This window comes from Chanos chanos, chromosome 1, assembly GCF_902362185.1.
Source record: "Chanos chanos chromosome 1, fChaCha1.1, whole genome shotgun sequence".
Lineage (NCBI taxonomy): Eukaryota > Metazoa > Chordata > Actinopteri > Gonorynchiformes > Chanidae > Chanos > Chanos chanos.
Window position 1 is genome coordinate 50,563,540 of NC_044495.1, and position 10,356 is coordinate 50,573,895.

General features: G+C 37.7%; 3 protein-coding genes across 3 annotated transcripts; all 3 read right to left on the reverse strand.

Annotated features, from left to right (window-relative positions):
• Positions 1-517: 517 nt before the first annotated feature.
• Positions 518-2,558, reverse strand: slc35d2 (solute carrier family 35 member D2). Its single transcript, XM_030780588.1, has 10 exons — positions 2,538-2,558; positions 2,372-2,458; positions 2,205-2,272; positions 2,047-2,118; positions 1,896-1,964; positions 1,616-1,718; positions 1,177-1,269; positions 1,019-1,086; positions 844-922; positions 518-604 (listed from the first exon to the last, which is right to left on the reverse strand). The coding sequence occupies exons 1-10, from the start codon at positions 2,556-2,558 to the stop codon at positions 518-520; spliced, it is 747 nt and encodes a 248-aa protein (XP_030636448.1).
• A 1,348-nt stretch (positions 2,559-3,906) lies between these two features.
• ccl27a (chemokine (C-C motif) ligand 27a) lies at positions 3,907-4,954 on the reverse strand. The gene is made up of 2 exons (XM_030764961.1): positions 4,891-4,954; positions 3,907-4,028 (listed from the first exon to the last, which is right to left on the reverse strand). Exons 1-2 carry the CDS (start codon positions 4,952-4,954, stop codon positions 3,907-3,909), a joined length of 186 nt encoding a protein of 61 aa, XP_030620821.1.
• A 2,252-nt stretch (positions 4,955-7,206) lies between these two features.
• avp (arginine vasopressin) lies at positions 7,207-8,657 on the reverse strand. The gene is made up of 3 exons (XM_030770191.1): positions 8,529-8,657; positions 7,684-7,888; positions 7,207-7,358 (listed from the first exon to the last, which is right to left on the reverse strand). The coding sequence occupies exons 1-3, from the start codon at positions 8,652-8,654 to the stop codon at positions 7,207-7,209; spliced, it is 483 nt and encodes a 160-aa protein (XP_030626051.1). The 5' UTR covers positions 8,655-8,657.
• Between the last annotated feature and the right edge of the window lie 1,699 nt (positions 8,658-10,356).

Below are 10,356 nucleotides of genomic sequence, written 5' to 3' on the forward strand. Positions count from 1 at the left end.
ACATTCGATAGAAACATGATCAATTTGGTAATGCTATAACAACTGTAATCTCAAAAAAGTGTTTGCATACAACGTAACACCTGAACACTTCACATGAAGTCGTCTGTGAAGTTAGTCAGTGAGGTGAAAGATTATCTGACACTTGTCAGGACTGTAGTTTCTCAGTGCTCTCAGGTTTATTGTCCATAATCTGAACTCTCAGGTTTCCCTCTGCTTGCTCCACAGGAACTTCATTTGAGCTGCCACTGTTAAATGCCAAGTAAGAGTACACCAGTCCTCCAGAGATACTGGAAGTTTCAAAGACGTGTAAAATAAAGAGATAATCAAATATAACAAGGCTCTGTAATTCAAATTTAAATACACATTTGTCATATGGACAATAAATTTACTGTGTATATGATTCAAGTACATTAGCCTTTCAGGACATGACAGTAATTTTCTTTGCTTTGAGTTCATGTTTGGGGGGGCAACACTACTTTAGTGAATAAGGTTGTATGGCAAGTGTCAAATGTAATACTTACCAAATGTTTAGTCCTATAAAATTTGGCCAAGAGAAAAGATAATCCCCGCCAATAAACATGCCGATGTATGCCACAGCTACATTCTGGGGATAAGGAAAATAAAACGCTAAAGACTTTGGACCTTAAGAGACAAATAATTAAAGTTAGCCATATGAACACTTAAAATACACCCATGAGAAATTCTTCACAAAACCAACATATACCATAGATAGACATTGGCTATACACTTTGGAATGGAATATATGGTAATTTGTAACTTCAAGTTTTGCCTGATGAACTATGTGGTTAATAGCAGGCAAAAAACAAACCAAAATAGAGGTACCTTAATTGCCCCAACAACCGTTGTGGTTAGAGCACTATTGTAATGACTGCACAAGACAATGGAATACATCAAAACGAACCTACAACGAAAAGAAACAAAAAAATGACACATGACTGAATGACTAGAAATTGGTACATTTCAATCACGCTGATAACCTGTCTAACCTCTAACTTACCCCATAACACAAGACAGAAGAAAGTAACAAAGAAAACCAAACGAGAGCCAGTCTTTAAAAGCAGTTACCTGGAAAGAAACATGAAGAAAACACAAATTTAATCCTCTGAATGATTTCACCCACTTCACTGCCACAATCTTATTGACTGCCCCACTTACCTCCTGTAAATCTCCAGTGCATGCACTTGTTATAGTAGTGGGCACTACTATGATGAATGCATTGTAGAACAGGAGTCCGTACTTGCCAAGACCCTTGGCGTGAAAGGGGGTTGAGGGGGGAGTGGAGCATTCATGCAATCACAAAATGTTTTCAAAAATCAACCGATTCTGAATGCGCAATGTTAGAGGAAGTAAGTCAGTCTTTCAAAACTGTAAAGGATAAGGCCTTGGGCCTTTTTGTTTCTCCTCTTGAACATTGTGAGCTCTTGTATTACCCAAGATAAAATCACCAAGAAGATACTGAATAAAAAAAAAAAAAAAACCAAACATTTTCATCCTAATTGACTTACATTTCACACTCTGTACTATAGTTTGTGCAGTAACATATTATGGATCAATGTGATGTAGAATGGAGGCAAGACAGCAGACAGAAGTTTACCGGAACTCCCAGTTTTTTCTTTGTGTAGACACCGCTGGCAGCTGTGAAGACATCGTTGAGTAGAATAAAAGTGTAGCCCTCTGCATCAAAGGCTAAATCAGAGCTGGACAAGAGGGGAGTAATCACATGATGACATAGTTTAGTCTTTTCAGCGGAACAGAAAGCACTCGTAAAGTTTCACACGGATGCTTATCCCTAAAGCTTGACTTTGGTTGTCTTTTGCATACATGGTTAGTATTTAAAAAAAAATGAAAAAATAAAAAGTATGCTGTAGCCCTACCTTGCAGCGACCAGGGCTCCAAACACAATAGCCAAGACACTACATACAAGCTGTGGTGGGAATGTTTTTCTGAAAGGAATATTTAGTCATTAAGAGGACTCTGAACAGTCTACAGATGTAAGTTAATAAGAACTCACTAAAAAAAAAGTACCTTAATATCCTGGATTCCATGATCAAAGTCAACAGTATTGTGAATTTTCTAAGTACTGTAAACATGGGTAAGCTGTTTGAAAGACAAGGAAGCATGACAGGGTTAGTATGGTTGAATGTCATTTACTGTAATGTTTACTTTCTGGCAGCACACTCTACCTCAATTTTTTGGTGCTGGCAAGACCTGTGATGTGATTGGCCACGTACAGCAACGGTAGGGGGAATACCTGAGGAAACATTCTCAACCTTCAACTGATCCGTTCAAAACAACGTGAAATTCAAATAAAACGTTATCAGTCCTTAGCGGGTTTTTTTGTTTTTGTTACCTTAGAGAAAATACTCTGATCAAAGTCCTGAAACTGGACTTTGCGGGAAATTTTGGCAATGTACAGAATGATGATGGTGGCAACCATCTGTGGATGTGAAAAGTCATTTAGAAATGGCCTAAATTTTCAATGCAGTTACACTGATGTTTTCAAGAAAGTAACTGACCTGACCAATTCCAAGAAACATATATGAAGGAAACCTAGGAAACGACAGAGGGGTTAAAATACATATAAAATAAAAGTGCTGATAGTATTTTAACAATATAAAACGTAGTGACCACATATGGTCCGTTTTAAATGTAGGGTTCATGTGAAACAGCTTGGTTTCCAGCACAGTCTGGGAGCGAAAGCCCGTAAAATATGACCGCTACACCACCAATGGTACAAAACGCGGAAGTGCACAGCTCTGAAACTTACCGGTATGTCGTCAGGACTGTTTTGTTCACGACAATTATTAAAAAAGAGCTAAGAGCATAAAATACGGCGGAAAGAAGTTTTGAAAGTTTGCTTTGTCTCCCATCGACAGACAAAGGCAAAAACATCTTTAGCGTTCATCAACACATTCAGCTGTTCTTTCTTTCACCTGTCACAACTAAACTGACCGGTAGTTAAAAGTGGGTGGGCGAAAGCAGACGAATAAAGATGTAGGCGTTTACTTTTACTTTGACACTTGTAGGGCAGAGGTGTATAAATTAAGGACAGTTTAATACATGTAACTATATGTTCGCTAAGAAGACCAGAAGGGGGCAGGCACTTTTTTAAAACCTAACGATGTGAACTTTAAAGTGTCGCTTGGGTTTTGGCCTGAGGAAATATCGGAGGTCAAAGAGGTAAAATTTAGAAGTGATTTTCAACAACTATGATCGCACGACAAAATATTTAGAAATGATTCAAAACATTTAGAAATGTCACATTAGATAAAGGGAAATAATTTCAGGTGGATGCACTATTGTTCAGTATTGTGTGCGTGCGAGTGCGTGCTTGATTATTTAACGAACAACACCCAGTTATTTCATTAAACAATTTATTTGGGATTTAATGAAAATAAACAAATACAAACACATCAAACCATAGAAAACAGAGGCAATATTAGTACACAATTCATAGCTAATGAGTAATAGAACTGAGATTTTTATTAGCCTACATTTCTCCTTTACTGTACAACTGGCCCCTTTGACCTTTTTTCTCATTTAAGATTCTCATTTGTGGATTATTGCTGAAGGAACTTCTGTTTTTTCGTCATCTGCTGTTTCTTCGTTCTTTTTATGAGCCTTTTTACGATTCTTATCATCTTCATTTTGGCACAGTACATCTTGTCTTTCGTGTGCAATCTGTATTGAATGAAAGAGACACAACAATGACTTTGTGTAACGATCTGCGTTTATGCTGCTTGTATTTAATATTTCTTCTTTTAGTTTATCTTTATTTCATCTTCACTGTGTGGACTGTTACGCTATTGTAGTTAAATCGTTTGGGAAATCGTTTGTTTTTGTAAAATAATGAATTTTCTCTCATTTTAAAAGAAATGTAACTGCTTACACCAGCGCATTAATGTCACAGGGTCCAGTTTTTCTTTGTATCTGGAACTTCTCCACTTTGGCCAAGACGCTTTGGTTTATCTTCTTTGAGACACGCAGACAACACGTGGGAATATTTCCTGTGAAATCAAAGATAGCGTGCGTTTAACACAGTAGCGTGTGTGGGCACCGTTCCAGCTTATCACATATCAGTGACTCAGTGAATGTACCTGCATCAAATGCACTAAGACTACTTCCCACACACTGATTCAGGCAATGTAGTTTTGGCTGTGTGACTTAAACCAACAAAGTAATAGTAGTGAAAGCCTATAATTACAGTGGGAACCAACTGAAAGCTTGATCTAAGCCAAACACATTCCTTAAAGTGCTCGAACAAGTCATATTGCCACTGGCTGCAGGAGGTACATGTCAGGGCATAGGACAAGCACCAGTGTCATAAACTGCCACAGTGGATCTTGAAATCTGTTTCACTGTTGTATACAGTTTGTCTTATCAATATGAGTTCCTATCATTAATGAACAGACTGGTTTAGCAGTGACAAAACTGATAAAAAAAAAGGAGTGTTATAGTGAGCAATATGAAATTATGACAGGTCTTATTTAGCATGACTTTAGGAAGTAACATTTGTAAATGATAGACGGAAGGCTCTTTTTTACAAAAAAGGGGTCAATTTTTTTTTTTTAAATTATTGTTAAAAAGTAAATGTCTAGCTTCACGTTTAATGGCACTTTTTGAATGGAAATTCAGAATACAATATACTCAATCACCAGTGCATAGTTATTGTATGAGAAGTCATATTTAAGAAAAAAAATGGCCACTTTGTCACGGTAGGTTAACGAATACCTTCAAATCCATTTCTAGGGAAACTATACTAAAGTGTTCGACTTGACAGAATATTAGCAATTTCAAAGTATGGCTGTGCCACACGGATGCACGTTGGATCTATCCCGCCAAATCAATATCTGATTAATCTCCTCCTACCTTCAGTGCCGACGACGGAGGCACACAGGAAAATGAGAATCAGGGCTGCCACTCGCAGGTCCATGGTCAGAGCAGGAGTGAAAATGAACCAGACAATAAGTGAAGTTGTACCTGTACACACCTGATAACACGCCTTTGCCTCTTCCCACTTTCCATATGTCATTGATGAGGATGCTCAATAATATGCCCCATGTGGTGTAGTTCCCACCCATACCTCCACCAATGGCGCTCAGCCCTTTTGGCAATTTTACTCTGTTCCTATAAAGATGAAAATAGGTGAAACCAATTAGATCTGTTTGTGTTTTCTATGAATGGTTGTACATTTTCCCAAAATAGATGACGAAACATTTCTATAAAATAAAAGAGAAAAAAAAATCATCAAGTTAACTTCCATAGTTTTACGAGTCTGTGTATCTTCTGAATGCCTACAGTGACAAGAATTGTGTTGTCTTGTGATGTTTTATGGCATCTCATAAACCTTCCAAGAATGTTTTTGTCTTCTTTTTATCGAAGATTTACTCACTTTTTGCTGTCACTCTATGCACAAAGAAAGCTGAAATTTAATATCAGAAAACAACAGAAGATTCAGGGTCGTTTTCTCAGGTACGTATGCATAGACAATAAAGCATTTCTCTATTTAAAAGATGAGAGGGTGAGAGAAAGAGAGAGAGAGAGAGAGAGAAAGAGAGAGAGAGGGAAAAAAAACATTGCCATATCTATTCTGCGAATAAGCAAACATCGCGGAATTAGTCTACAGAAGGCTAAACAGGTTTTTTCTTTCATCTTTCTTTAGCTGTGTTATGCTCTTTTATGCTTCAGGGTTCTTTATCCAGTCATTTTGCTCATTCGAAGATGCCTAAAAGGAGTTCTACCATTCTGCCTGTGGTAGGCTGAAACCAGACTCGGGGCCATAATGTTCAAAAATAAAAATCAGTTTTCCTCAACCCACCAGTATACCTGAAAGTCTAACTATACCTTTATTTTATTTAACCACATGTTCCTTTTCTAGCTTTAGCAAACATTTGCATTTTTTACTGTAGGTTTTTTACAGGATACATTTGTGTGTGTGTGTGTGTGTGTGTGTTGTGACTGTATGTTAATTTATATCTATGCATGCAGTGTTTACTGCAAACACGTAACACTGTGCTCTAATGTACATTATAGTAAATTATCCATTACATTGTAATAGTTTACAAGCTGGACAGTTTGGTGCCATGAAAGAAAAACAAAATATTTATTGTTGATTTAAACTAAATCCTAGGTTTGGCCAGATTTAGTATGGTACGTCAGTGAAGCTCAGTGGTAGATAAAAGAGCATATTTAAGTCTTTTTTTTTTTTTAAGGAAACCGGTTTATTTACTAACCACTGATTTTAGCTTAATGACACCTCAGCGTCATCAACTGGCAAGAATTGAGCAATTCTTTGTTGTGTTCATTTCAAATGGAAAAACAAGGTCCGATCATGGCATGCCTAAGGAGGGGCACATTCTACTGAAAACCAAAAGATGGTGTAAAGTGTTGAAATTCAACTGTTTGCTTTTTTTTGTGATTCTTAATATCTTTTGAGCACATGGACTTTTCATAAACTTTTCTACGTAAAAAGCTGATTCTGGAATTGCTAACATCTTTTAATAATTTCATTAAAAGTATTCAAGTGAGTTATTGGCCTGAGGATAAAAGATTTATCCTGACTAGGACAACAAGAGACCCAACCAGCAGGATTGGGGGTCCAGAACAAAGGCCAGGGAGGGAGAGAATGAGCAAGGCAGTTAGATTTCATGCCTCAGTCACAATTTGAAAACCAGCTGGAACCTTTGTGACAGGTGTAATCACAGTTTCCACCTTGACATGACATCCTAAAGATTGATTGTGGAAAGGTGTAATCACAGTCTCCACCTTGACATGACATCCTAAAGATTGATTGTGGAAACAACACAAAGCATTCAGGATTACAGATGTACTTAAATAACTGCCAATTAAACCAACAGCCTCATCTGCGAATGAAAACACATACTCACAGAGACACAGAAACACACACACACACACACACACACACACACACAGATGTCCGTAATAAGAAATAAATGCATTTTTAGCCATGGCTAAAACACATAGGGTGCAACAAAATAATTTATTTAGTACATATTTACACTTCATAATCATTGACCATGGTGTACAGTACATATATATTACAAAGCATTAAAAGTTATGATGCATTTCCAATTAAACAGACCTGAATATTTGATCTTGATTTGACATATGGGGCATTTGTAAGCTGACTGATTGTAAGGTTAGAATGACAGTGGAGCCTGAAGCTCAAAATCTCCTCTGCCCAGTTGAAGCCAAACTAAGAAAACGTAGCAGCACCTCTCCAGGGGAACTGCCACCTAGTCTGGTACCTCCGGTGCCGTCTGCTGACAACTGATACCTGCTGTCCTCCAAACAGTCTGAGTCCAGTGTACAGCTCTCTGTTAATAAAAACATTTATAAGAAATCAATGCACAGTGCACAGATTACTCGAGGCAAGGTTTGAATAGTTCTAGAATCGCATGCAGACCTCAAGCTTGTTGGAGCAGATTTACTAAAGACTTTAGGGCACATGGAAGCTATTAAACTTGTCAAAAATAATGACAAGATTTATACCTTAAAACCAAGCAGCGAAATCATTTTTGTTTACATAGGCTCAGTATTTGTATGTGTGAAAGACTTTAAGAAATCAGATCATCAGAGTCAAACAAGTCAATATCAGCAAACCTGCTGAATCGTAAATTAATTCATAGAACAAAGGCTAACCTGAATCACAGCAGACCCCTGGCGCTGCACAGTGCCCCCCCTCAGAGCCACAGACTCTCCCTCCAGTCTCACAGGGGGTCAGCACATAGTTCTCCTCAACACAGGCGGCTGCCTCTGGAGAGCCAATATAGCAGCCCAGACCTGGTCCACAGCAGATACTGGGACCAAAGCAGCGACCCCTGTCCCCAGGACCACAAGCCATGCACTGGAATAAGAGAAAATGTTATTTTCAGTATCTAGGATATATTCTTAAAATGAAGCCATATGGACTTGTTATTATATTATGTAACATCAAGTTGTGTATGCATTAAAATGATTTCTTAAGAGTCACAGTCAAAGCATACATTCAATGGGGAGAAAGAGAACAGAACAAACTGCGAGAAACATTTCCAGTTTGGGGATGAACATATATTGGTATTTAAACTTTTAAATGTATACCTAGAATATAGCAATTTATTCTGCTCCTTTAAAGAGGAAAAACAGACAAAACCAAATTAGGCTCAACCAGTTTGGAAACTGGATGTGAGGTCTTCCGAAATTTGTGTTTATTGCCCCCTAAGTCCTAAACTTTAGGTTAAAAGACTAGCGAATAGAAAAAAGACCACAAGTGCCTTTTTCGCATCGGCGATAAAAGCGTTGCTAAGGAGACGACTGTGGGATAAGCAATGTCTCGAATGTTCCGCAGATTTCAGCGCAATATTTAAATACGTAAGGGAACTGCATTGATAAAAATGCTTGGAGTAAAACACAGGTATTAAACCGGTGAATACCAAAACAGAAAGGTGAGAAAACAAATGTATTATGAAGTTATCGAATTCTAAATTACTGATGCTTGACAAACTTACCTGCCTAACGCCAGCATCCGGAAACGAGCGCTTTCCACCTCGTGGGCAGTTCTGAATGTAGCAGGCAGAGGAAAGAGAGTAGAGCGCAAGGAAGAGGATGCAAAGCGGAAGCATTGTCTCTGACATCGCGGATGGACAGTACAGTCTCCACCTGATACGTCCTGATATTTCAGATAAATCGGTATTCTTGCGCACTTCTTATTTATAAGGCAAACTTTCCCTTTCGATCAGTAAATCACTTGACGTCAGAACTTGGTTTATGTGTGCCCCCCGCCCCCCCATATGGCCATATTTGGCAACATTGTGACACTCGCCCTTGCCACAGTTTTCATTACCCTTTGAAAAAAGCTACAGTGATGATCAATAAAGTTTACTCTTTTAAACCCCAAAGGAGTCTATAGTCTTCCTCTTCTTCTTTTTCTTCTTCTTCTTCTACAACTACTACTACTACAAATACTACTACTACTAATAACAACAACAACAACAACAATAATAATAATTTTTACACATGCAATCCTAGTCCATAGACAACCTTTGGAAAACAGATTTTTACACCAGTGCTCAAGTATTTTAAAGGGCACATGTAAACACACACAGAACCGGTTAGAATTCTTCACCGTTAGACACGAATTGATCTTCATACACTGTGTCCAAAGAATGCATGAGTGAGAGAACGGTGAGAAATGAGATCTGCCCGGTGGAGAGCGCACAGTGCACAGAGGACAGTTGGTAGACGTATCAAACCAGGGATAGCATAACGAGAGCGCAGGAGGGGAAAGGGAAGGGTTAATATTAGACAGGGAAGAGACAAACAGAAAAAGAGAGGTCAGTATCTCCAAATCACAAAAACCTTATTCATGTGCACAACAAACTGAGCTCTGAACAACAGCTGAAGTGCCTGAAAGATATTCAAAGCTACACATACACTAATTTGTATAATGTCTGTAAATTATATATATTCATGGAAAGCAACGAGGAGGCAAAAACTCAGATATTTTATTCAAAGTTTGAGGACTAAAGTGTCCTTTGCAATGAGTTTTTTTTTTTTATAGTTATTTATTTTTTTGTTTTGTTTTATTTATTATTTTCCCATAGTATGATGAACCATGGTTGCACCCATAACAACAACCAAAGGGTCAAGTAATTAAACTAACATGTCAGACATAACCATGTTCTATTATGTGAAGAATTAAAGTTTGCATTGGAGGGGTATCTTCCATATCATTTGAGATTTTGTTTCTAGAGATTGTGAATGAGTTAGGTGAGATCTGTGTGATAAGTTAGTGCCATTTACAGAGGAAAAGAAAGAGAGATATTCACTGCATTGAAAATGCCTTGAAAGTGTTGTAACTTTTTAATTTAAATCAAAGTAAGCATCAAGGGATACCTACAGGCTAAGAGGTGTCCAGACACTCAAAATTGACTGTAAGAGGTTATTAATTATTCAGAAAAGGATTTCAGGATTCCCCATGAGATGCATATGACGAGCATAAAATAAAAAAAATTAAAAAAAAAAAAAAAAGCAACGATCAAAATATTTCCATTTCATTTGGCTGTTTAGAGGCTAATTACAGCGTTTCATGCCAGACAGTGTGATGCATGTGCATGTGCTCATTAAGAGAATTAACTGTTCTTTAACACTAAAAAACTTTCAAAAACAAAAATAAAAACCATGTCCTCCTGGGGATACTAAGACACTGAAGAAGTATCACGCAGTTACTGCCTCAGATCAATGAATCCTATATTGGACTTCCTGTCCCAAAACAACACATCTCAAATTGTGTTATTTTAGCGCCATGCAAACTGAGTGATCACATGCTGATTTCGG